Below are 27410 nucleotides of genomic sequence, written 5' to 3' on the forward strand. Positions count from 1 at the left end.
ACCCGAATATCAGCCGAGGTGCCTAATTTTACCACAAAAACTGCATTAAAAATTTGCTGAAAAAACTCAGCTTATACATGAGTGTATATGGTAATTGCGGCTCTTCTTTCAGTATATGTGGGGGAAAGGCCCCCACAACTAATCATGGATTCGATAGGCGCAATTGTACAGTTAATATAACTTATAATAAAGTCATCGAGAGCATGAGAGATAGAGGAGAGATTGAAATAATGGAGTCAGACACATTTCATGGTAGCATGCTTACCTCAGCACTGCTTGGTGGTCCATGTGGAGAGAGGGGGAGGGAGGACAAGGGGAGCAGGACAGGAGAGGAGGGGGGAACCAAGGAGAGGTCAAGGGGGGAGCCGAGAGCTCTTTATTGGTAACCCAGGCCTATATACCTTTGGGGGAGTGCAAGCCCCTAATTACAGGTAAGTCACAGGAAGGGGCTGCACTATAGGTTATACAGCAATGAGATGGGGACAATCTAGGGATATACACAATAGGAAGAGGAGGGATTGGGGCTATACATGTGACAAGAAGGGTGGATCCTAGATTTAGAATGGCAGCCTAACTTACAAACCATTATCAGTAGGGTGTAAACCCCAGCTGCAGGAACCAAGCTAATGGTCACAAGCCTTTAGGGAGAAGTAGACCATTGTCCTTACCAGCAGGGAGTGGGGCCTACCTGTCTTGGGACCAGATAGTAGTCTGGCAACTGACTGCCTTCAGGTAGGATGTCTTTAAGCATCTGACCTCCCACCATATGCTGGCAAAAAGCCTCTAATGTTTGGCATGTCTTTGGGGAAGACAAAGCTGGGAAAAAGTCTCTTCATAATCCCACATGTATGCACTGTCATCTCCTCAGGAGATGTGTGGTGAGAGGAAACCCATGCTTGCCTTGGCCACTTTCCATGGCTGCATGCCTCATTTGATGGAGAACTTGCTAGTAGATTTTATTGTTTTAAAAAATAATATGCAGCGTAAATTTTGCCATCCTAGACTATTTAGGATGGAATGTCCACTGGAATGTTTCAACAAGCTGATGAAGCACTTACTTATCTATGCCAGGAAATTTGGAAGATAGCTAGTTGGCCAACAGACCTGGAAGAGATCCATGTTTGTGCCCATTCCAAAGAAAGGTGACCCAACGGAATGCTCACATTATAGAATAATATCATTGATATCACATACAAATAAAATTTTGCTGAAGATCATCCAACAACGGTTGCAGCAGTACATTGACAGGGAGCTGCCAGAGGATCAGGCTGAATTCAGAAGAGAAGATGGAATAAGGGATATTATTACTGATGGCAGATGAATCTTGGCTGAAAGCAGAGAATAGCAGAAAGGTGTTTACTTGTGTTTTATTGACTGTGCCACGGCATTTGACTATGTGGATCATAATAAACTATGGATCATAACAAACTATGGATAATTTGAGAAGAATGGCAATTCTAGAACACTTCATTGTGCTCATTCGGAACCTGTACATGGATCAAGAGGCAGTTGTGTGAATGGAACAAGGGAAAACTGCATGGTTTAAAATCAGGAAATGTGTGCAAGGTTGAATCTTCTCACCATACTTATTCAATCTGTGTGCTGAGCAAATCATCAGAGAAGCTGGATTCTATGAAGAGGGATGTGGCATTAGCATTGGAGGAAGGCTTATTAACAACTGGCGATATGCAGATGACACAACCTTGCTTTCTGAGAGCAAGGAGGAATTTATGAACTTGCTGATAAAGATCAAGTATTGCCACCTTCTGTAAGCCAGGAACTTATATCTTAATGTAAAGAAGACTAAAATCCTCACGACTGGACCAATAGGTAACATCATGATAAGTGGAGAAGAGTTGAAGTTGTGAAGGGTTTTTTCTTGTTTGGATCCACAATCAGTGCTCATGGAAGCCGCAGTCAAGAGACCAAAAGATGGAGTATTGGATATTGGTACTGATCAGACAGTAGGCCCAGAGTAGTGAGTCTGTGCTGTCCTCCGTGCACAGCAGTGCCAGGTAGGAGCCTGGCTGGAGCAAAGGGTGAAGGACAAGTTTACAAACCACGTGGAGGTTGAGAAGAGTCAAGACAGGCTTTTCTGCTGCCCCGAAACCCCTGGGATTTGAAACCAAGAGGAGAGGTCAGAGAAGTTGGTGGGATCCACAGGGGTGGGTTGAGCTGGCTTCTGAAGTTCCCAGAGTAAGCTATTGCGTGAGTTCTCCATCTTTGTTTTTTTCTTTAAAGCATTTCTGAGTTAGGTGATCCTGGGAGTTTTCTCTCATACAACAAATCCACTGGTAGCAAAACTCCTGCCCCTCTTGCCTTGTGTGTTCTCCTGTACCCTCAAACCCAAGAGCCCAAACCCATTTGCTATCAAGGAGATTCCATCTCATAGTGACCCTGTGGGGCAGAGTAGAATTGCCCATAGAGTTTCCAAGGCTGTAATATTTATGGACAAGATGGCCACATCTTCTGCTCATTCGAGCATCTGGGAGGTTCACACTGCTGGCATTTTGGTGAGCAGATAGGTCACCAAGGCGCCTTCTTCCCCCACCCCCCCCATCCCAAACCACTAAATAACGCACCAGCAGAAACCCCAGGGGTTGACCCTGCCTCTGGTGTGTGCCCAGCAGTAGCTGTGGTGGGATACAGACCTGCTAATTGCCCCCATGCTGAACATCTGATTGCCTTCCTTAAGGCCCTCCTCTTCTCCCCAGCACTTTGTTGACCTTGGTTCCCTACAGGCTGTGAACTTCAGCTCTCAAAGCACAGCCAGCCCCTCAGAGCAGCTGCTGGAAAGCCACCCCAGGGAGGTTGTTTGGCCCTGGGTCCCATGGTGGACAGAGCCGAGCAGATCCTGTGCAAACCAGGAGTGCCGAAGTCATTTGGGGACGTGTTTTAGATGCCGAGTTAAGCACTGCACAAACATAAATGAGAGTTTGTACGCAGCCTCTGCAGGGAAGAAGTCTGTAGGAGATCCTCTGCCGTAACTGGGCTGACTCACATTCTGCCCTCGGTCCCTGATAACAGTCCCTGATCAGGATTTCCCAAAGTGGGAGATACACCCCCTGGGGGGCACTAGACAGATACCTATACTATAGCCTGGATTATGGGCTATAGTACAGAAGTTTTTAATTGCTGGGGAGCGGAGGGGTGATCCAAGTAATTCTTTTTTTTTTTTGCCCCCCTGAAAAGGAGACCAAAGAAAACAAACCCAAATCCACCACCATCGAGCTGATGGCAACTCATAGCAACCCTATAGCACAGATCGGAACTGCCTGTGTGAGTCTCTAAGACTGTAACTTTTTATGGGTGTAGAAAAGACAGTCTTTCTTCTGTGGAGTGACTAGTGGTTTTGAACTTCTGACCTTGCAGTTAAGCAGCCCCATGCTTAACCAGTACACCATCAGGGCTTCTGAGCAGGGGACAGTTTGGGAACCACTGCTGTAGATGATGCCATCCGCTCCGGGCATTCTCTCTTGCTCTGTGTTGTGCCCTTTCTTGACACCTTCACTCTGATGGCCCCAACTCTTGGGTGTTTAAAGAAACCAGCTTCCCAAACACTTTTGAGGTTTTCCTTTGGAACCGCATCGTGTGTACGTGAAAGACTCCTGTCCGTGACTTGGTGACATAAGATACTGCAAAGGATCCCAGGGTGTTGGCACTCATGATGGTTGCATTTTATAGTCAGTATTAGTATTTGGTGCTGATTCTCCAGTTATCATCCACATGTACTTTTCCTGGCTTGTCTTTCTTCCTTTTAATTCCATCTTATCTGGTCCCCAACGGAGCCCTGGGGTTATGCATTTGCCTTCTAACCAGTCCATCAGTGGTTCAAACCACTCACCCACGTTGTGGGGAAAACTGGCAGTCTGCCCCTATAAAGAACACAGCCTTGGAAACCCTCTGGGGCCAGTTCTACCCTGGGCAGGGCTGCTCTGAAGGGCAGTTGCCTGGCTGGCAAGAGGCATGGGATTTGTATTTTAGTCACCAAGCTCTGCAGTGTGTGGGCTCCCAGGCTGCTTTTCCTCTGTGACTGAGTCCATCCTGATGGGTTCTGGTCATTACACCTGCTTCCCCCCAAGTGGGACATTGTTCTCGTCTAGCATTGTTTTCAGCTATTTCAAGAACCACTTGTGCAGCATATTAAAGTCTAGAAGGTTAAGTACAATGCTGAATGCCGTAGGATACCAACTGCCAAGTTGGTTTAAGACCGTCGTTGGGGTGTTGACTTTGACTCCTGGTGACCCGTGTGTGCAAGTAGACCTGTGCGCAGCAGGTTCCCCGGCGGTTGGTCTGTGAAAGCAGAGGGCCAGCTCTTTTCCTGAGGCACTCTGCTTAGCAGCTCACTGTGCGGTTAGTGGCTCCTTTGCACCACCTAGGGACCCCTGCCTGAATTTTGGAGCAGGAAAACTCGATTTATAGACAACTCCCCTGACTTGCCACCACCAGCCCCCTTGGCTGTTGTCAGTATTTCTGTGAGACAATTTTTGTCTTTCCCTTTGTTCTCTTGTACGGTTTAGTTAATTTGACACTCCTTTCTAGTCCTTGGCTTTCAGAGCCAGCAATATCCTTGTGTCTCTGTGATGGCTTTAATTTGATCTTGGTCCATGTCACTGATGTCCCAGTCAGATGGCTCTGTGCAGTGGCTATGAAGTCCCCTCTGCCGGTACAGGTGTGCTTGACGCAATGGATGTGTGTATGGACTGTGATAAGAACTGTATAAGCCCCCAATAAAATGAGTTACAAAGAAAGAAAAAAGTCCCCTCTGGCACTTGGTCCTGTGGCTGCACTGGTCGGTAGATGACAGTGCCGTCTTTTTTTTGCCACCTACAGAGAACTCTGAGTCGGGTGACTCAGGAGCAGAAGCAGTTGTCTGAGAAGCTGAAAGACGAGATTGAGCAGAAGGAGCAACTCAAGAGGATGAAGAACGAGATGGAGAATGAGCGATGGCACCTTGACAAGACCATCGAGAAACTTCAGAAGGAGGTAAGCGGGTGAACGAGGGAGAGGTGTCGGGGGTAACCTGTGTGGACGCGCACGCCCCCTTTGAGGGTCTGTAAGCAGCAAACTCCGAGGAGTGCATGTCAAAGGTTTCCAGATCCCTTGAAATGGCTCGTTGGATTGGTTGAGAATCCCAGATTCAGGGAACTTGGCCTAGAGAAAGTAAATGCTGGTACCCTCTGGATTTTGGGTCCAGCTCCATTCAGAAAAACTACGTAGTCAGCTGGTGTGTACGTGCAGACCGGACCGGTGCTTCTCCGAGCAGCATCTCAGCGGCTTTGCCTTGTGTAGGAGTCGGTGCCCTCTTTCTTATTCAGCGACTCGAAAGACCGTCGGAGAGCCCTGTAGTTGCTGCCCCCGCCTCATCTCAATTGACTGCAAGAGGAAAGGCTCACAGCGAGGGGCTCCCTGCCTTCTAGGAGATGACAATTGTGCCTGCCATTTTTCACATGGCAGTAAACGGTATGGGTGGGTGTGTGCGCACACGCGCAGTGGCGTATTTGACCTCCTTTGGCTCCTCTGTTGCCATCAGACAGGGCTCAGCCAGGCCTCCCTCCTCTCCCATTCTTTGCCATATCTGACACCAACCATCCTCCCACGACGCTCTACTTCTATGCTGGTGCAGCAATTGGTTGCAGTGGCCACTCAGAACTCACCAGCATGGTGGTTCATTAGGGAGGTTTATAGGTTACCATGAGTCAGGATCAGTAAGTAGGAAGGTTACAGTCATTGGTCCACAGTGATACCTCTCTTCAGCCAGCAGCCAAAGTCTCTCTCTGGCCTGCAGCTTCTTAGCCATGTGGGCCCTTGGCCTTTGCCTCCATAGCACAGGAAGCCAGCCTATCTCTCTCCCTAGAGCCCCATTGCCTCAGCGCTCTCCTCTTGCTGTGTCCTACCGTCTGCATGCATCATCTCTGGTGCCTCTGGTCTTGGCCGTCTCCACTTCAGACAGACCTGGGTCATACTCTCCCAATGGTCTTGGGAGTTTTCTGTCTTTGTCTGAGATGGCTCTTATATGCAGACAGATGACTTTGGGAGGTGTGCTTTTGTCTTTTAGCCAACCATGCGCCCAGGGAAGCAAAGGTATGACTTGGTTCACGCCTTCTGTGGAGGTCAAGACTTAATGCCACCTTCATCAGATCTCTCAGCATTGCCGAGAACTCCTTCAAAATGGGATGATAGCCACAGGTCTATAGTCCAGAATTAAATGACATACGGAAGTATGGCTATAAAGGCCATATTTAAGTAATCAACTACATTTCAGACACCTCTATTAATTAAATATGAGATCAAGATTCATTAACAATGACTGGTGACTAGAATTTGAAAGTTGCAAACAAAGAAGGTGACTTGGTGGTTGGCATACATAGCCCTGGAGATTAGAAAACACTTCAAAGATGGATAGGATATCGTAAGACCAATGACTTATTTACTGTAAGCACTATTTTTCAACAGCATAACTGGTCCCTGTACATGTGAACCTCAATGGATGGAGTATGCACGAATCAAATTGTCTATATCTGTGGAAAGAAATGATGGAGGTCAGAACAAGGTCAGGGGCAGGCTGTGGAACTGGCTGTCAGTTGCTTATATATGAGTTCAAGTTAAAACAAACTCATGAGAGCCAAGGTACAGTCTTGCGTGAATTTAGAGACCATTGCAAGAATAGATTTGATGCCTGGGACCCTGAAGACCAGAAGAATTGTGGGCTGCCATCAAGGGTATTATGCTCGACAAACAAACAATAAAGCACTAAAAAGAACAAAAAACCCACAGTAGATATCAGAAGAGACTCTGAAATTTACTTTTGAATGTAAAGTGACTAAAGTGAATGGAAATGACATAAAAGAGCTAGACAGAGAATTTCAAAAGATAGCTCAAGAAGAAAAATTATTATAATCAAGTGTGCAAAGACCTGGAGATGCGAAATCAAGCATTTCTCAAGATGAAAGAATTGAAGAAAAAAGTCAAGAATTCATATTGAAGGATTCTGCAAAATACTGAATGACTCAGGAAGTTCCGAAAGACGATGAGAGGTGTGTATAGAATCACTGCGCACAAAGAAGTGGTCGGCGGTGAACCGTTTGAAGCGGGAGGTAACATAGGGTCAAGAACTGATGGTCTGGACAGAAAAGGCCCACGCTACACTGACGCCTTTGGGGAAAAGCAAGGCGTCAGGAGTCGGCCGAATACCGATTGAGATTTGAGATAGTTCAGCCATTGGGTGCAGTGCCGAAACCCACTAGAAGAAATTCCAATTTGTGCCCATTTCTAAGAAAGGTGATTCAACAGAATGTGGACAGTATCGAAAATGACATTAGTACACTTAAAAGTAGTATTTTGCAGAAGCTAATTAAAAATGACTGCACCAGTACATCAAATTCAAGCCCATTTTAGAAGACGTAGAATAAGAGATCATTGCTGATGTCGGGTGAACCTTGGCTAAAAGCAGCCATGATGCTTTCCTGGGTTCTGTGCACTACGCACACGTACTTGACTGGGTGGATAACATCAGATCATGGGATAGCATTGAAAAGCATGGGAATTCTAGAACACCTCATTGTGCTCACGCAGAACCTGTACATAGCCTAAGAAGCCGTCCTTCTAACAGCAAGGGAGCATCCTGGGCAGTTTCACATCAGAAAAGATGTTAAACTGGTCGTTCTGTATGCTGAGCCAAACGCCTGAGAGACGGGACTCTGAAGAAGGCAGCATCAGGATTGGAGGAAGACTCATTAACAGCCTGTCACATGCAGACGACACACCTTTGCTTGCTGAAAGTAAAGAAGACAAGGCACTGGCTGATAAAGATGAAAGACTATATAGCTTACTGATGAAGATCAAAGATGGATTGAGGTGTGGACAACACCGCCACAGAAAGAAAACTAAAAATTTCACCCCCCAACCCTCAAAGCAATCATAAAGGGAGAAAAGATTGATGGTATCAAGGATGTCCTTTGACTTGGCTCCACCGTCAGCCTTCATTCACCCAGCAGTCAAGAACCCCAATGGAGGAATATGTCAGACAAATCTGCTGCAAAAGACCTCTTTGAAGTATGGAAAAGTGAAGATTTGAGGAGGCCTAAGATGTGCCTCACCCAATCCAGGATACCTCCGTTTGCCTCAGGTGCATGTGAAGCTGGACACTGAGCAAGGAGCACAAAGAGCCGATGCACTGCAGCTGGGGTTTGGCAAGAAAGTACATCAGGGACGGCCACAAAAACGAGCACACCTGTCTTGAAGAAGTACAGCCAGGCTGTTCCTTAAAGACGAAGATGGTAAGACGTCATCTCACTTTCTCTGGATGTGCTCCCAGGAAGGACTGGTCACTGGGGAGGAAGGACGGCATGCCTGGTAAAGGTAGAGCATCGCCAAAAAAGGAAAAAAAGGTGATGACTCTTTGTGAGCTGGATTGGTCCAGTGGCTGCAAGAATAGCCCCAAACACAGCACTGATTGTGAGGATGACGTAGGACCGCGCTGTGTTTCCTGCTGCTGCACATAGGGTGGACACCTAATGTGTACGGAGGTACGCCTAAGCAAAATTCTAGATGAAACTCTGGGATGTTTTAACTCTGACACCATCCCTACCAGGAAGATACTGTGATTTCAGTCTTTCTAATGAGGATGCTACTGAGATCCATGGATGCCCCAGTCGCATAGCCCCCAAAGAAAACCAAACCGAATCCTAAACTCTCCTCCATCAAGTCTAAACAGACTCAAAGCGACACTATCGGATAGAGTAGAACCACCTCTGTGGGTTTCTAAGATTGTGAATCTTCATGGGAGCTGAAAGCCTCATCTTTCTCCCGAGGAGCAGTTGATGATGTTGGACTGCTAGCCTTGAGGTTAGCAACCAGCATGGTACCCTTGATGCTACCACTCTGGAAGGTCGTAAGTAGAAAAGCAAAGCTAACTCGCCCCTGACTCTGTCTAGCTCCAGAGATGGTGATCTCTAGCCCTCCAGCCTCTGTCCAGGTGGAGGTGGTCAGAGGTAGCCAGCCGTGACCAGGTGTGCTGTACAATCTTTGGGAAGACTGTAGAAGACGGGGAGAGGAGGAGCTGTGTTCTGTGTTTAAATGGAGCCCCAACCCCCCCTCCCTGCCCCAGGTGGAGGATCCGAGAGTGGGCTCATGGCTGTACCACTTCTTCCAGATGGCCGACATTGTTGAAGCATCCCGCACGTCCACACTAGAGCTCCAGAACCAGCTGGACGAGTACAAGGAGAACAATCGCAGGGAGCTGACAGAAATGCAAAGGCAGTTGAAAGAGAAGACCCTGGAGGCCGAGAAGTCCCGGCTGACGGCCTTGAAAATGCAGGAGGAGGTAATGGCTTGGCCAGATAAGTGCTTGGGTTTCCTGAGAGCGTGCTTTCGGATTCCTTAGACACTCCCCTTTGAGGGACTGGATACTAGAGTCTCCAGATAGCTTTTGGTTAATTCATCACCCTTAAGACTCTGCGTGGTTCTACCGCAGGGTTGTCCTTCTAAGACACAGAGAGGCCCAGTGCACGCGGAAGGGCAATCGGCACAACTTTGGATTGACCATTTTCTTTGATTCGTCCAATATCTCCTGCCTAAAGAGGTTAGCCCCCAAAGAGAACGTTTGCCCCAAACCAAAGATAAATGGGAGGTCACAGGGAAGCTGGACCCATGGGAACAGGGAACCCAGGGAGAGGAGGGGCAGAGTGCTGGCGTGTTGTGGGGATTGCAACCAATGTTCTGGAATGATGTGTGTCAATTAGCGATGATTTGATAAAGCAGTGTGCTATGTAAACCTTCACTGAAATTCCAGTAAAATGCCCCCACCCCAAACGGTTTAGCTCCCATTTGGAGAGTCCAGCTGTGTCCAAAAGATTTATAGGCACTTAATGCTTTCATCTGAGAAGAGGGATTGAAGTAAACCAACTTCTGTTGCTGTTCATTTTTTACGAGAGACTTTTATGGGAGTGGGGAGTGGTGGCCAAAGAACTTCACAGTCACAGTAATGGGGACAAGGAGACTTCCTCAAGAAGTATGAATACTGGAAATCGTTGAAGCATAGCTGGGCTTTGTATTTGGGAATATTAGAGCAAACTAACTCAAATGTCGAAAACAAAGCAGAAAGCCCAGTTGCCATTGAGTTGGCGCTGGCCCCTGGTGAACCCACATGCATCTCAGCAGAACTGTGCCCAGGGGGGTTTAATGTCTGGCACTTTGGAAGTCGGCTGCCAGGTCTTTCTGCTGAGGGGCCTCTGAGTGGAGGGGACCCTGCGAAGCTTTTCATGAGTAGCTGAGCACAGTCACGGTGTGCACACTGCTGGAGACCATCCATGTAGCAGGACCCTTCCATCTTGACCCCTTACGGAATGCTTTGATGGCTTGAATGCAAAGCTGAAAGTTGTAAAGTGCAGCAGGTACAGTGCCTCGACGTCCAGGATTGCCTCTTACTAGCGAGGTGACCTTGAGCAGGTGATGCCAATTTTCTTCGCATCCATTTCTCCATCAAAGATACATGAAATGGGAATCATTTTTAAAACACACGCGATTATTTAGCAGAAAGTTTGTACATCTTGAGCACATAATGTGAGCTTACTTTCTTCAATTCCAAGGGTCATGTGCACGCACACACATTTTTCCCCCACCACGCAAACAGTGCCAAGAGCACTAAGATTCCACAGGAAAACAACTTTTCTTACAAAACAAACTTTTTATGTCTTTGATGATCAAAGCAAAGCCACCCATGAGGCAGTACTAAACCTGTCAGAAAGGACAATGGAGCGTTCCTGTGGGTTTCTGGAACACTTCTGAAAAGACCCTGATAACACATCCCTCTGACTCAGGGCCACAGGGGACAGCTGGAATTGGCACACTCATATCACAGTTCTCTTTGATATTAAAGAGAAAAAGTATTTCTGTTATCAAAGGCCTGGAAGGAGTCAGGTCTTTGCCAGATCACCAGTAAGCACATGGTCTTCTGTTTTGATTTTAAAAAGAAAATCACAGTGACCCCATGCAAAGTGCTTCTGGTATCATGCCACTATCCTAGAACCTGTGGACTGGAAGGGCCTTAGCCATCCTTTAGTTAAAGTCAGCTGAAGTCCAGAGGCTGCAAGGTGCCCCACAGGAGGCTGCTGAGAAAAGAGCCATAGTTTCCCAAAGGGTCTTCTTAATGAAAACAAAGATGGCTTTTCCTAGACTTTCTAGATTGTTCCCAGAGGCATCGCCCTGTAAGAAACAAGTTTCTCTTTGAATAGCACCCTTGGGCAAGCTGCGGAAACCGTGGCCAAGGTCTCTCTGGATCCCTGAGAAACTCACACTCAGCTGGTCACCACCCTGTGTTTGACTTCGCTGAATTAAAGAGCTTAGCCAATTTCCCCTATTTCCACCCCTCCCGCTCCCCCTCACCCCACCAAGCTATCAGGGTTCCATCCTAAGTCCTGTAGCGTTATTTTAATGAAAAGAAATAGACATTTTTAAGTTCCCAACTGGCCTCTCTAAAGTCTAACCTCTTGGGTCTCCAAAGAAAGACGAAAACTTTTCTGTGAAAATCACCCCCTAAAAGTGATCTCAGTGGACCTTGCCCTCCCTCCCTCCCTTCCATCTCGCCTCTGAAGGGGACTTCTCCCCGTGTTCCTCGAACTGTACTTCTGCCCACTACCTGACACCGTGTCTAGATGTCGCTCTGAGTAGCTCCCGCCAGCAGCTCCGACAGCAAACCCAGCAAGAGGGCGGAAAGACGGAGCAAAAGAGACATCCTTGGGTGTGGCTGAATCCGTGCACACGGGTGTTTAAGGACGACTGCCCACTGGGAGCCTGGCATGGCAGGGCTTCTGGGTAGATGCAAGAGGAATGGATCCAACTGTTCTCTGAGGCCCGTTCTTCAGAGCTGTTAGTGCAGTGCCACCTTGTGGATGAAAAACACCAGCACTTTAAATTGTGACGGGTTGCATTTTCTTCTCCAGAGCAGTGGCTTCCACCTACTGTGTATACTTCTGTTGTTTGGTTTCATGCCTGCAGGTTGCTTTAGGGCTATTGATGTAGTTTATCCCCTGAATTTTAAATGTCTTTTGATTTAAATGCTGATACAGACAGGCAGTAAATTTCTGGGAAGCCCACGTTTAGTTCATAGGCTTTCAAGTGTTTATTAGCCATCATCCTAGTAAGAAATACATTTATATTTTGGCTCAGTAATCTGTAAATCCATACAAATAATAGATGTTTCATAAATCAATATTTGCTTATATTCCTTTTCCCCCTGCTCTATTTAATAAAAAGGCTGGCCAACATATGTACTTAATAGAATTTAGAACCCAATGGATTGTAGCTTGCAGTTGGGAAACGTTGGATTTTTCCCCCCATTTTACAAAAGAAGAAACAGAGGCGGGGCTTGCTCGAGGTGTTCTGCTCCCTAGTTTGTGGAGGGGGCAAGGCTGGGGTCCACTTGATCATCTTTTTCTAGGGTCACCCCATAGACGCTCTGTTTGGATCTTACTCAGGAATCCACCTTTCTCACTGCAGATGCGCCTGCTGGAGGAGGCCTTGCGAGACCACCAGAGAGCCCAGGACGAAGCTGTCACGAAAAGGCAACTTCTGGAGCAGATGCTGAAGGACCTGGAGTATGAACTGGAGGCCAGGAGTCACCTCAAAGATGACCGCGGCAGGCTGGTCAAGCAGATGGAGGTTTGGGAACCAGCGAAGCGAGAGCCGGGAGCAGGGGAGGGCGGCTGGGGCCCTGTTTGGAGAGCGAGTCTGACAGGAGGGAATGACTTCTCCGCTCACCTCTGCCACCGGGAGTTTTCCAGTGGCTCTTTGTAGACTACGCTCTCAGACTTAACTGTGACACCCAGATGTTTGTAACAGCATCTCTCGATTGGGGAAGAAATGAGTAAGTTACAGACTCACTGGACATCAGAGCCCAAGAGGGGGGTGGAATTCATTTAGTCCAGTGTCTTCGTTTTCTTGAGAAGGAGACAGAGCTGAGTGCCAAGGAAGGTTAAACTCAAACTCATTGCCACCAAGTCGATGCCAACCCATAGCGACGCTATGAGACGGTAGAACAGCCCCTGTGGGTTTTTGAGACTATAATTGTTTATAGGAGTTGAAAATTCCATCTTTCTCCCTGGGGGTGGGGGCATGGTGGTTTTAAACTGCTGACCTTGTGGATCGTTGTCCAGTGTGTAACCATTATGCCACCAGGAGATTAGCTAACTTTAAACGAAGGCACTAGGTTGCTCCTGGTTGGTTTGTTGCTGTGGAGTTGCAGCCAGCCCCAAAGCAGACAACACTGCTGCACATCTATTGTTGTCATTGTTGTTAACTGCTTCTGGGTCAGCCCACCCTCAGGGTGCCCTCATGTACAGTGGAATGAAATGCTGCCTAGTTCTGTGCCTTCCCCGTGGTTGGGTGTGGGCCAGACTATTGTTGATGCCCCTATGGTTTTCACTGGCAGAGTTTTGGGAGTCAATTGGCAGACCTTTCTTCCTCTGCTGTCTCTTAATTAGGCTGGCAACTCCTGTGAAACATGGTCAGCATCCTAGCAACGCAAGGCTCCACAAACAGACAGGTGGTAGCTGCACATGGGGTCCCTGGGCTGGAAGTCGACCTTGGGTCTCCCACACGGAAGGCACAGACTCTCCCATTGAGTAACCAATGGCCGTGCTGTAGAGCTCGAGGGTGGAAGAGCTGTGCCTGGGGCCAAACTTCCCAACTCCTGGGTACACCAGTACCCACTTGGCACAGCACACGCACCATTCTTTTCCTGTTTCAGGTCCCTTTCTCTCTCAGAGATTATCTAGTTTTGCCAAAGCTGGTGGCAAATGATGGCCCCATGCATTTTCACAGGGACTGTATAATGTATATAATATATCAGGTGTTCAGTGGCGTCACTGGGAATCACCTATTGGCAAGATGAAGACACACGTTGGAACAAGGTTGAAGAAATACTGGTCAAACGAAGTAGGAACAGCCCATTGATAGTGATGGGAAGAACCTTTAATCAGTCCCCCTGAACTTTATAGAAATCCTCGCGAAATAAGCCAACTCAACAAAAGGAAGCCTGTGTACGTTCTCCCATCCCTCCCATATACAGTGAGACTGAGTACAAGAGAGTTTGGTATAAGTGCTCTCCCTAATGGAAGAGTGAAAACCAGTCACAGTTTTGATCAACGACAGTGCTTGCTGCGTAAGACCAAGGAGAGCGGGCTCGAATGTAAAGTCAATGGGACTCCTGCTTCAGCTCTGCAAATAAACAGCAATAACTTTTTAAAACCTCCAGGGGGCTTAGTTGAAGTTTATATCCAGGGAGCGATGTTGCAGCCAGGAGCAATTGTATTAGACGGGCCCCTTTTAGAGGCTAGAATACTCGGGTTGCCGCGTTCTTTTGCAGGGTTGCTATACATTTTGCAGTCTCTTCTGGTCATTTTAAGGGGGAGGGAATTGTAAGGCAAGCTAAGGTCAACCCAGTTAATGAGCACCTGCTTATTCTAGGGCTCAGACAACATGGTTCAAAGCAAGCTAAAAGCCTTCTCAGGCTCGGAGTTAAGAAGTCCGTGTCCTGGAAGCCACCCTGAACCCTCCTGCTGGCTTCCGTATGGTACAGTTTAGGCAGAGAGCAAGCCCTGGGAAGAGATGCCACTTGGTGCAGATTGCGTTCTTGGGCCTTTGAGAAAACGGACTAGAGACAGTGCCCTTTTGCTGACTTAGGCCCAAGAGCAGAGGCATGGCCGAGCTTCACGTACTTCTCTACAGTAGTCTAGTTGTTTCCCGCTAAAGACAAAAAGGAATCGCTCCTAAGCCCCGCGCCCATGAAGTACGCTTGCCGGCTGTTTCTTCCCCTGAGAGGGGCTCTGATGGCACAGTGGTTAAAGTGCTCGGTTGTGAGCCAAACAGAGGTTCAAACCCACTAGTGCTCTGGGAGAAAGATGAGGCAGCCTGGCCCCGCAGGGCAGCTTTCCTCTGTTCCCTGGGGTCTCTGTGGTTGGTGGTTGACTCAACGGCAGTGGCTGGGTCCTCCCACGGGAAGGCAGTGTGCGGCAGCCGCCTTGCTAACTGCCTTAGCTGACCCTTTATCAACACATACGTGCATTTCAGACGGACACGCTCTGTAAATGCACGCACTCAGGTGGCTGATGGTTGTACAAAGCTAGTCTGAGATGTGCTTTTATTAAAACTCAATGATGGTAAGCTAAGAGCCAGCAAGGAAGATGCCGTCAGAAATCTGTGATGATTGGTGTAGCAGCCTTGGCCCTTACTGTGTTAAAGGAACCCACAGGCACAGTGGCTGTGTTCCTGGCTGCTAACCATAGGTCAACAGTTCGAATCCACCAGCTGCTCCATGGGAGAAGAGACCTGGTGATCTGCTCCCATAAATATGACAGCCTAGGAAACCCTGTGGGGAATTTCTACTCTGTCCTGGAGGTTCACTGTGAATCAGCTCATGACCAACGACCACATCCCTGTGCTAACCTGATGTAGACTATAGGGCACAGGACATACGGGGTTCCCTGGAAGAAAGAGGCAGGGGCTTAAGACTGTACTCGGGCAAGCGGCAGGGCAAGCCTGAGCAGGAGGAGTTGCTCTGTAGAGAACCCGGCCGTGGACGAGATCTCACCCCACATTGGTCTTGTAACTGGTGACTACCTGGTTTCGGTAGTTGTGCTTACACTCTGGATTTCTAGCAGGGAAGAGATTCAAAGGGACATCTTTAATGTTTAGGTTAACGTTTGGGTAACACTTTTTCTTCTTTTGTATATGTCCTAAACCTGTGATATATATTATTATTTTACAGGATCTAAAGTCGTCAAAAATATACATTTTAAAGTATCTGCTTTGGGCAGCATAGGAAGGAGACGTATCCGCTTCCTAAGCCCTCTGATAGTCGGCTTTCTCTTGCTCCTGGGCTGTCTGTGCACAGGTCAGGCCTTGCTCCTCATCCGGGTCGTCACAAGTTATGTCTGTTTTTGACTTCTTTCTTAGGACAAAGTGTCTCAACTGGAAATGGAATTGGAAGAAGAAAGAAACAACTCGGATTTGCTGTCTGACAGGATCTCTCGGAGCAGAGAGCAGGTGAGCGCTAGAGTTGAACAATGGATGGATTGTCCCAAGGGAAACAGGAAGCGGGAGTGTTCAACCTGAGGCTTCATCCAGAGGAGGGAGAGAGTCTGCTGCATGGAAAATGATGGCTGACGGAGCAGCCTGCACCTTGGGCAGCCAGTGGGACAGGAGGTGTGAGAACTCAGAAAGACATCGTCCCTGAGCCACGAAGCCCAGATAAAATAACCCGGACCTTCACATTTGGACCCTCATAGGTTCTTTAACGACAAAACAGAGCTTCTTGGGAGTTCGGTGATGGTTTCCCGAGCAGACCGTCAGTTTCACATTCAGCAGGTCATCACGTCTTGTTTCCCGCCGCTCACTGCAGGCTGCTGGCTGCCCCTCACATAGACTCCCTGCCGCCTGCTTCCGCGCCTCTTCCTTCCCTAACCCTCTGGGCTTTGCCCCGGTAGAAATGCTGCCCTATGGGTTGTAAATGGCTGAAGGTAGGTTCCTATTGAGGTGTGCCCTTGTAACGTCACTCCCGGTATCAAGGCCATTGTGTTAGGAGTTCCTGCCAGTTTCGGTCAGAAGCCAAATTTCAGGATCTGCTCAGCATTTGCCATGAGAACAGAGGGCACCATGACTTGGTGTGTGCACGCCTCTTGTGACTTGTGCAAGAGGACTGATGGGAGAGCATGTCACCCTGCACACACCGACCAGGCAATTGGAACAGATTTTCAGCCCTCTGTTAAAGAAAAACAAATGGGGGTGGGGGGTGGGGCGGAGGGAAGCTCCTCCTGTGGCCCACCATGAAGAGAACTGATCACTTGGAGAGCTTGTCCCAGAATTGCACGGGGCCCCTCCTCTTCCCTCTCAAACAAGCATTGGGTCAAGGGCAGTAGAACTGTCCTCTGTGATGTGGACACGGTTGAAAATGTTTCCAGAGGCAAGCCTTGCGGTAAGCCCAGGGAAGAGGTCAAAGAAACTGGCTGTTCCCCTGGGAAGACCATGGCTGTCGGCCTGTAAAGGCCCCTGGGCCCACTTTAGGGAAGCCACAGCCTCTCTGAGTTCAGTACCTACAGTCTGTCAGCCTGACAACATTGCCGCAAGAATGTCTGGATTCTAATATTGAAATGGCGCCCGCCCTCGTGGTGTAGTGGTTGCTCACTGGGCTGGTACCCACAAGGTCAGCAGTTTGAAACCACTAGCTGCTCCTAAGGAGAGAGATAAGGCTGTCTACTCCTGTGATGTGTGACAGTCTGGGAAGCTCATAGGAGCAGTTCTGCCCTGTCCTGTGGCGTCGCTGTGAGTTGGCAGTGAGGTTTGACCTATCACAGATGATGAGCGCCACCTAACGCTCGTAGCGCCTCTTCACCTGCAAGCGGTTTCCCTTGTCTCACTCTTCCTTCCTAACTGATTGTCTGCATGCAGTGGGGAGGGAATAGAGACCTGGTGTTTCTGATGAGTGGCACAATTGAACATGGTGTTCAAGTTCTGAGGGGAACTGGTTCAAAACAAAACAAAACAAAACAATATGGCAAAATAAATCAGAAACAGAAGGGCTCGAGAAGAAAGGATGTCTCCTGATTGTGCCCTCAGGGCCCTCTCCCTTGCTGTCACCTGACTTGTGGGGAGCTAGAAGGATGGGTTGCTCCGATGCGTGTCTCACAGGAAAGCGTTTGATTCTCAGTGAAAGCTGTTGTGAAGCCATGGTTTATTGCCTGCCTTTTAAAACGAAGCCGCCCCTTTTCCAAGGAGAGGTCCCCGAGTATGGAGAGATGGGCCCTGCTTCTGAGGCTGGGAAGGACCTCCGAGTGGCTCTCCCTAGAAAGATGCCATCCCGTCCATGTCACAAGCTCCAAAGGTCAAATGCTCTTCTCGTTGTTTCCTCTTGAACCTTCTGTTCTAGATCCTCCTTGTGTAGCGTGTGGACAGGCTAAGTGACTGCGGGACACACAGCTTGTCAGAGGTGGAATCAAGATTGGGTCCAGCCTTCTCCTCCCACTCAACCCCATCAGTCTGTCCTGTACACTCTCTGCCATGGAGCTGACGCCGACTCAGTGATCCTACACAATCCTACAGGGGAGAACTGCCCTGTGGGTTTCGGGACACTCGCTCTTCACGGGAGTAGAAAGCCTTATCTTTCTCCGGTGGAGCAGCTGATGGTTTCCAACTGCTGACTTTGAGGTTAACAGCCCAACTCAGAATCCACCATGCCACCAGCGCGTTCGTTTATGGCCATTAGGGTCTTAAAGCCCCTGAGATGGAAAGTCATGCCATCATGTCTTCATATAGTGTAAGAATTTACGCCAACTGATTCTCTCTCGAGTCTCCTTCTGAGCACCAGGAGTCCGACTCGTGAAAGAAGGGCCCAGCTTAATGAGATTTTGGTCTGGCAGGCTGGCATTCAGACGTGCTGCTGCGGGCTAACCAGGGAGCCGAGCTTCCAGGGAGAGGCATGCTCTTGGCCGAGGAGGCCTGGTTGGTCCAGCCCAGTGGAAGATGAATCATTCAGCCCAGGCAGCTAGCCGGCAGGGGGATAAAATACCAGCGTGGGAAGCTTTGATCTTTCTAGGGGTGTAGTAAGGCTGCCTTGTTGCTTGGGCAGCTTTAGGATCAGTCCAAGTGGATAATCCCAGTGCCGTCTCCTGCAGCCACTGTCCGGGAACTTCTCCCCAGTGGTCAGCTCACACCTGCTCCTCAGCACCCTAGGGTGCAGCCCCGCAGTGAGACTGGAGAAAGTCTCCTTTGCAGTGAGAGGATCAAAGTGAATGTTTGCCTGCCTCCTCTTCCTCCGCTTCCTCCTTCCCCTAGTTTCAAAACGGCGTCACCTTTTATCAGCTACTCAAAAACCGTGAGACATAGGCGGTTAAGAAGAAGCTTCCTTTCTTGTGATTGGGAAACGTTCTTTGGAACCGCCAGCAGTATAAGCTCACTGACCCCAACAAGCCAACCATCAACACAGGTGATGGGTTAAACATTGTGATTAGCAACCCTACATATCGCTGCCTTGTCATGAGCCCGCTGGCAGCTGCCCAGGCCACGGGCATGAAACCCACTGGAATCCCTGACACTGGTATTTCTGATCGAAACGCTCGGTTGCACGTCCCTTCCGTCTAGCTGTGATAAGCTGTCGCCTTCAGCTCTCGTTCTCTTTTTAAGTTGACTGGAAGGTTTTTGCTCAGCCTGTTGAATGTAATAGGAGAATAAACAGCATGTAAAGCACTGGGCTCAGAAATGTTTCCCTAGCCTAGCCTATGCTTCCTTCCTTAGTCCAAGTCATGGCCATAGGCTTTTTGGAGGGGTGGGGGCACCTACTGTGGACTCTGGTAAAAAAAAATCTAAGTCGGGATATTCCCAAATCATTGGGTGCAGGCATCAGTGTATTTGGAGAATAGCTAAAAACGCCTGCACTGAGGATATTCTCGGGCTTGTCGTGAAGCTGTCTGTTTTGCATTTCACTGTGAAAGTATGCACAGCACAGCACAGGCCAGTTCCACATGTACACATACACATGTACTCAAGTGTGGGACCACCTTTAGGACGGGTTACCAGCAGGGATCATGTGTGGTAGAGTAGAAGGTCCGCGCGCGCGCACACACACATGAAAAAGAGGAAGACCATCCACCTGATGAACTGACAGTGACTGCAGAAGCTGGCTCACACATGGGACCGGTGACGAGGCTGACACAGGACCGCAGTGTCCTAGCCTGCTGTGCTAAGGTCGCTGTGCGCTGGGACTGACTCGGTAGCGTCTCACAGCAGCAGTACATCTGCTTGTTTCGTGGACGTCCCATCCTGGGGTCCTGGTCCTCTGGCAGCTGACTTGTTTCAGCGCAGTGTTGTCGGGGTTTGGCCAGGTTGGTTGTAGCATGCCTCGGAACGTCACTTCTCTTTCTGGCGACAGACAGGTTTGTGTGCACATCCCTGCCTGCACTTCTGGGATGTAGACCCAGGGTTGGGATTACGGGTTCCTAACAGTCTAGTAGTTCTACAGTCATCTTGTTGACACTGGTTTCCACCGTGGCTGTACCGTTTTCCATTCCAGAAATGGATGCGGGCTCCTAGCAGCCATCTTTCTTGACGGCAAGTTCACGGACCCTATTTGCTGTCTAAGCATCTACTTCAGTGGGTCTCAGCCTGAGGGTCGCAACCCATTTGGGGGGGTCGAAGGGCCCTGTCACAAGGGTTGCCCGATTCATAACTAGCAAAATTACAGTTAGGAAGTAGCAACAAAAGTAATTTTATAGTTGGTGGGGGGGGGTCACCACAACATAAGGAACTGTATTAAAGGGTCGCAGGATTAGGAAGGTTGAGAACCACTGCTCTGTTTGGTAGATTTGTAGATTAAAGTTAGTCAAGACTACCGTTGTTTTAAAATTATTTTTGTTAACTAAAACTTTCAACCTTTAGTATATATTGAGAAGCAAGAAGGCCATACTGTTTGCCTCTTATCTTGGCTTTCCAAAGTCTCAAAGAAAAATTGCTCCCTGGTCAGAGAGCTTTATGGCAGGGTAGTTATTACTCCTCTTTTTGGTCTAATTTATTCTGCTTTTCTATGTTAATAGCCTTCTTTTGAGAGGATGTGGTGTGGTGCAAGTCATGACTGGTGGATTTTGAGTCACCGTTTGCTCTCGGCTCTTGGTCCCGGGGAACTCTGAAAGCAGCAGTGGAGACTTTTCAGGGACCGGCCCTCCTGTGGCCCCTCCGCATGGGGAGGCCCAGGCCCCGGTGGGACCCAGACTTTCCAGGCAGTTGGACCGAGGGAGCGAGAGTTTGGCCGGAAGCTGCAGGCCGTGTGCTGACCGTGGGCCCCGCCACGTGGCCATCATCGGCTCCCTCCCTCCCTCTGGGATTGTTCCCTCCTTGAGAGAACTGGGTCCCGTGGACTTGGTGGAGAGGCAATGGGCAGGAGAAAGGAGACTGATTTTTCTCACTCAGCAGTTTCGCAGTTGCTTCCAACTCACTGTGTCTCTGCGGCACATTTCCTCAGGGTGGGAGGGGGCTGCCGTTTCTCAGCATTCCCCTTCTCCTCTCCCCCTGCCCAGAGTGCAGCAACACACGTCTCCACCCAACCCACTCCGACCCACTCCGGCAGGCGCTGTCCATCAACAAGACGCTGGCTCCGGCTCTGTAGGGTGTTTGTTTGCTGTTTTCCAGCCTCACAGGTCATAGCAACTACATTTCTGGAATTCGCTTCTCCCTGCTTCCTGTCCTCTCACTTTGGGGAACCCCATCTTCTGTGTCTCCTTCTCTCCCTCTCCTGAGGTATGGGAGCCCAGCTCAGGGAAAGAGGGTCTGTCCCCGATTCTCACACAGACCCCAGGGCCTCCGCCCATTCGCTCCCTGCTGCTGAAGGCTGGTCCCCCGCCGTGCTTCCTGTCATACCTCATTGGCCTCCCCTTATCCTTGGGGTGTTCATAGGCGTGTGCGTTTTGTCCTGCCAGACACAGACCCCTTCCGTGACTTCTCCTGTCCTCTGGTGGTGGCCCCCGTCTCCCCTGTTGGTGGTCCCTCCATTTGAGATGGTGGGCTTCTTACTGTAGCCCATCTGCTGCAAACCCAGCCTTTCAGGACTCAGTGTAGTGTCCCTCTCGGGGCTCGCGGCACTGCCAGCACACATCCCCGCACAGTGCCTGTCCCCACTAGGCTGTAACGAGAGCAGCTATGGTCGCCGTCCTGCTGTCATGGAGCCTGGCAGCGAGTTGATCCTCACGGCCGTCAAGTCACTTCTAACTCCCAGCATGCCTACAGGACAGAGTAGAACTAACTGCCCCTGTGGGTTTCTGAGACTGCGGCTATTTATGGGAGTAGAAAGCCAAGTCTTTCTCCTGAGGAGTGGCTGGTGGGTTCAAACTGCTGACCTTGTGGATAGCAGCCCAAATAGAACCACGACACCCGGAGGGCTCCAAAGAGTTGATCGTGTATTGTAAATGAACAAGCCCACCTCCTCCTCCAGGTCCCACAAATACACACTCCCCCCCACCTTGAGAAAGTGGATCATTTTGCGGTCTTGCCTTGATAAAGGGGGACACTTACAGATAAGGGCCCCTGGCTTCCACTGAAGGAGCCCGAGACAGCACTCAGAAGCCCGCGGTGCAGCAGAATGTGCCTCCCTGTTTCGTAGGCTGTCCCAGGGCCCCAGGAGGCTGGCCCATCCTGTTCCTTTTAGAAACCAGGAGACTGACCCGAGAAGTGAGGAGCCTGAGGTCACGGGCAAGTGAACAGCAGGGCCGGGAAGAGAACCCAGGCCACTGCTGCTTGTCTGTGGAATTGCTTCCCAGCCCAGTAAAATGTTAACCATGTTCCAGCTGAAGTCCCAGACCTCTGCCCTTGGGCTGTGAACAGAACGATTTCCCCCAGCAGGCATGTGTGCTGGCCCCATGGCCTGGCATGCAGGTGACCCGTGTACGTGGGATGCCGCCTGCCAGAAACCACGTTTGGAGCGGGGCTGTGAGCCCGCATTCATTACCTTCGGACGCTGTGTTCACACAGCAGTTACAGGACCTGGTCTGCGCCCTTTGTGACGTGATCAGCCAAGGCTCTGGGGCGAGGCCAAGTGATGAGAGCATTGGCCTTGGGCAAGGTTTTAGGAACTCTGATTGCTGACCCTGAGCATGGCTGGCATTTTATCCCCCAGTAAACAAGGATGCCTGAAGGAGACTGGCGCTCAAGTTCCTGTCGACCTGATTGCTGTATTTGAACCCTACGTGGTGGTCTCTCCACTTAGTTGGGCCCCAGAGATGGGGGCAGATGAAGTAGTGGGCCGTGAGTGAGGCTCAACCGGAGCCCCTCATGTTCCATGATACAGCGGTTCAGAGCCCCAGTCCCCTCTTCTGTAAAATTCTTAACGCACATGATTTAGAAGCGAACCAAAACCAAATTCTCACCGTAGAGTCAATTCTGGCTCACAGCAACCCTCCTGGATAGGTTAGAACTGCCCCTGTGTGTTTCTGAGACTTCTAACTGTTTGTGGGAGCACAGCGTCTCGTCTCTCTCTACAGGGTGACTGCTGACTTTTCCGTTTGTAGCACAGCTTGTCACTCACTGAGCCACCAGGGCTCTGGAGTGCTTCCTTCAACCACACAGTGGTTTGCAGGCAGAGTCCCAGCCCCCACCCTCCCTCTAGCTTCTGTACCATTCCCTGCTCGAGTCAGCCACATGGCACCATTCATGCCGAGACAGTGGCAATGAGGAACAAACAAGCCTGCACAATAGGATGGAAGGAGCCCTGGTGGTACAGTGGGTTCTGCACCGGGCTACTAATCACAGGGTCAGCAGTTTGAGACCACTGGCTGCATCAAGAGAGAAAGATGAGGCTTTCTACTCCTGTAAATATTTACTGTCTTGGAAACTCACAGGGACAGTTCGACGCTGTCCTGTCGCATAGCTAGGAGTTGGCAGTGAGTTTAGGGTTTGGTTTTCGGAAGATATGGTGCTGTATTCTTAGACCTGGGGTCTCCATGTGTGCTTTCTAGCACATGGGTAGGGAGTGTGTGAACTTTTAATAACTAGAGTGCGTGTACAGGCGCTTGTACAACTCGAGTGCACATGGAGGGCTGAGGCCTGCAAATGCTCCCAGACCCTGTGTGTTCTTAGGACTGCCAGGCTGAATTGCCACAAACAATGAACCAGAAACAAAGATGTTCTCGCACTGTTCCAGAGACCAGTAGTCTGCATTCGGTGAGCAGGGCAGTGCTCAGACCAGAGGCTCTGGGGGAAGATCTTTTCATGGCTCACGGCTCTGGTAGCCACAGGACCCCTGGCTTGTGGCCGCATCACCCCAGTCTCTTTCACTGCCCTCACTCGACTGTCTTTCCCATGTGTTTGTGTCTCTGTGTGTCCCTTCTCTTTTTATAAAGGCACCAGTCCTATTGGATTAGGGACCACCACATCTGTCTGACCTCACAATCACATCTCCAAAGACTCTGTTGCCAAGTAAGGTCCCCTTCTCTGGTAGGACCGTTAGGTCTTCAACATGTCTCTTGGGGATGATAACTTGCTGCACCGTGCCCTGGTTTCCCAGGACTCCGTATTGAACTTCCTACTCCGCGTGAACTCAGGTTGGCATGGGGCTCATTCTTAAGCAAGAAAGTGGAATTTTGTTGGAAGGGCTCTCTAGTTCTCTTGGCTTCTCCCTGCTGCCCTCTGCTGGACAGCAGCAGGAGTTCTGGGAGCAAGGAGTGCTGCTGACGCTCAGACAGGAAGCGGGAAAGGAGATGCCCACAGGTAAGTGGTGGGACTTTTTTCCCAGTGCTGCCCAGTCAGGCTTCCTTCCTGCTAGCACCGAAGAGTCTAGTCCTGTGGCCCTGGAGCGGATTCCAACTCAGGGCAACTCCCTGTGAGTCAGCGTAGGGCCGTACTCAATACATTAGGCAAGGGCTGCTTTTACAGAACAGGTTGCTCGGCCTTTCTTCTGACGTGCTTCTTGATGGACTCGTACCCCTGACCCTTCCTCTGGCAGCAGAGTGCCACCACCCACCTTCCCCTGAGCCTTGGGATCAGTAGGCTTCCTGAGCTTCCTGGTTGTTCTGCTGACTCCTGCTTCCAGCCTAAGAAGAGCGAAACCGAGCATCATCCAGGAGATGCCTGCCCTGGGCGCCCTTTCTGAAACGTGTCTGTGTAACAGAGCCATTTCAAGCGCAGGAGAACACTAGCTGCTTCTACTATTCGTTGTGTAGCTCGTGGACAAGTTGGGTTTTCCTGAGCCTTCCTCAGTTTGGGCATCGAACAATCCCATGTCCTGAGGATGCTCTCGGTCCTGGGCAAACTGCGATGGGGCCAAATGGAGCCTCTCCAAGCCTCGGTGTCCCCAGTGGAAATAACTTTACTTACTGTGGAGGGTTCTTGGGGTGGGGTGGAAGAGGAAAGCTCATCGGGGTGCTAAGCAGGGGGCGCTATGGCTATTCTTGTTATTTGCAGCCATCTCTTTGCAATCATCAGGAAACAATAACTAAGACAGGGCTCAGTACCCCAGAGGAGATGACTCCCAGACCCTGTTGGCCAGCCCTCGTCTTGATCCGGGGTTGATTCACTTGACTGTTGGCCTTCGCTGCACACAGGATAGCCAACGTCTGTGCTGTGCTCTGCTTGTGTTGCAGATCGAGCAGATGAGGATCGAATTGCTTCAGGAGAAAGCTGTGAGGCAAGACTTGGAATGTGACAAGATTTCCCTGGAGAGACAGGTGAGTCTGTGGACCCCTGAGCTCCTCCCCTCACCTGTGGCTTTGGCTGAGAGTCTGTGTCGGGCCGTGCAGCTCACCTGAGAGACAGAGGTGTTATTTCTAAGGCCTTCATGCAGTCAGCATCTGAGGAGGCAGGGGAATGGTCAAGGCTGCTTCATAGTTCCCAAAGGGCTGAAATGAAACCGGTGTCTTCACATGGAACACAGGCATTCCTAAGAAAACGCAATTGAATCTCTGCCTTTGCTTATTATTCATGCATGTTCCTCCCCGGATAAGATAGGTGAAGGCGCCCATTTCTCCTGCTCCTTCCCCACCCTCAGTGGGTTTGTAAAAGGACAAGCCCAAGCTGAGTGATAGGGCACCCACTGGGTTTCTTTGGAGTCTACTGACATGCCAAAGGTTCTGTGCAGGCTTACAGGGGAACAGGTTCTACATCTTCTCCAGCTCGCGAGAGGCTGAGCGCAAGGCCTTTCCCTGGAAACACCACTGGATGCCCCCAGGGTTCATGGGCCACGTGTCCACGTGTGGAAAGCAGCCTCTTGAAGCATCTACCAAACACCTGCCTCCCCCATGTCCCACCTGCGCAGAGTGCACAGGGCGCATGTCAGGGATGCCGCTCCTCATTCTTCCTGTCTGGTTCCAGAACAAGGACTTAAAGAGCCGGATCATCCACCTGGAAGGTTCCTACAGGTCCAGCAAAGAGGGGCTGGTGGCGCAGATGGAGACGAGGATCTCGGAGCTGGAGGACCGCCTGGAGAGCGAGGAGAGGTGAGCTCAGCCCACCAGTGCTGCAGAGGCCCCAGCAGGCAGTGCGAGCCCAGGGCACCACCCAACCACACTAGTGTCTTCAGTGCCTGGCTCTTCCCAGCCTCCTCAGCAGATGACGCACAACCTTGCTGTTATTGTTGCCATTTTATAGATGGAAAAACTGAGACTCTGACAAGTCAATGACTTAAGCAAGGCAGCCTGGCTGAAGATGGGTGTAAGTGGGCCTCTCCTCTAAGTCCACAGCTTTTCCGCTGTGCTTGCAGACGACCTTACAGGCTACTATATTTGAGCTAGCTTATCGTCCAGTGACAGCATCTGGCTTTAGAGGTGAGGGGCCTGACTCTGCCCGTGGCCCCATATAGTCTGACAGAGGCCAGGTGGCCGACTTAAACGGGAGGAATTCGGGATCAGATGACATTTCCAACCCTTCAGTTCTCTGTAAAACCAGAACCACCGACGTCATGCTGCTGAGTTCGTTGGCTTCACAGTTACGCCGGAGGGCAGAGCGGAAATTGCTCCCTCAGACTGCCAAGGCTGAACTCTCTTTTTTAAAAAAAATCATTTTATTAAGGGCTCGTACAACTCTGATCAACAATCCATACATACATCAATTTTGTCAAGCGCATTTGTACATATGTTGCCATCCTCATTCTCAAAACACCTGCTTTCTACTTGAGCCCTTGGTATCAGTTCCTCATTTTCCCCCTCCCTTCCTGCTGCCCCCTCCCCCCTGAACCCTTGATAATTTATAAATTATTATTATTTGTACAGAGGCAGACTGCCACACCTTTCTCCCACAGAGTGGTTGGTGGGCTCAACCCACTGACCTTTCGGTTAACCATGAAGTGCTTTAACCATGGCACCACCAGGGCCCCTTGGAGTCCCGGTAGCTGTTTCTTCCTCAGAGCACAGCCTGAGAAAGAAGGGCAGCGCTAGGTGAAACTTGCCCCTCCTGGGTTCTTATCACTAGATGAGAACAGAACTTTACATGTTCTGTGCTCAGTAGAACTTCTAGAAGGGTGGGCAGGAGCAGCCTGGAATTGACCCCAAATGCTTGCGGCCTGGCAGTTTGTGACCCTCAGGACTGGGAGGATTCAGGGCAATCCTAGTGCCAGCTCAGCCTCTCCTGGGCCCCTCTCTTCCCTTCTTGGATCCCCTGCTGTGGACAGGTCTAGGGAGCTGCCCGTCTGCCTTGCACGGGTGTGTGTTTCCCTGGCCCCAAGTCTCCTGGGCAGCGCTGGCCGGGGTGTCGCCTCCATGTGAGCCTGGGCTGGTCCTCCTGGGGGCTGGTAAGGAGCACGCCCACAGTTATGCTTCCTCTGCCCTCCCAGGGACCGGGCCAACCTCCAGCTCAGCAACCGGAGGCTGGAGCGGAAAGTGAAGGAGCTGGTGCTGCAGGTGGATGACGAGCACCTGTCCCTGACCGACCAGAAGGACCAGGTA

At 50.1% G+C, this 27410-nt stretch overlaps 1 protein-coding gene across 5 annotated transcripts in view; it reads left to right on the plus strand.

Moving 5' to 3' along the window:
* Nucleotides 1–27410, plus strand: part of CGNL1 (cingulin like 1) — a 111421-nt gene that overhangs the window by 78972 nt on the left and 5039 nt on the right. For all 5 annotated transcript variants that reach the window (XM_045286481.1, XM_045286483.1, XM_045286482.1 and 2 more), the window contains 7 exons: nt 4834–4986; nt 9155–9325; nt 12499–12660; nt 15955–16044; nt 25116–25199; nt 25843–25967; nt 27299–27407. In XM_045286481.1, the coding sequence (XP_045142416.1) occupies nt 4834–4986; nt 9155–9325; nt 12499–12660; nt 15955–16044; nt 25116–25199; nt 25843–25967; nt 27299–27407 (894 nt within the window). The remainder of the gene's footprint in view (nt 1–4833; nt 4987–9154; nt 9326–12498; nt 12661–15954; nt 16045–25115; nt 25200–25842; nt 25968–27298; nt 27408–27410) is intronic.

Source organism: Echinops telfairi, unplaced genomic scaffold (assembly GCF_000313985.2).
Source record: "Echinops telfairi isolate 266 unplaced genomic scaffold, ASM31398v2 ScPeMD7_8;HRSCAF=38, whole genome shotgun sequence".
Lineage (NCBI taxonomy): Eukaryota > Metazoa > Chordata > Mammalia > Afrosoricida > Tenrecidae > Echinops > Echinops telfairi.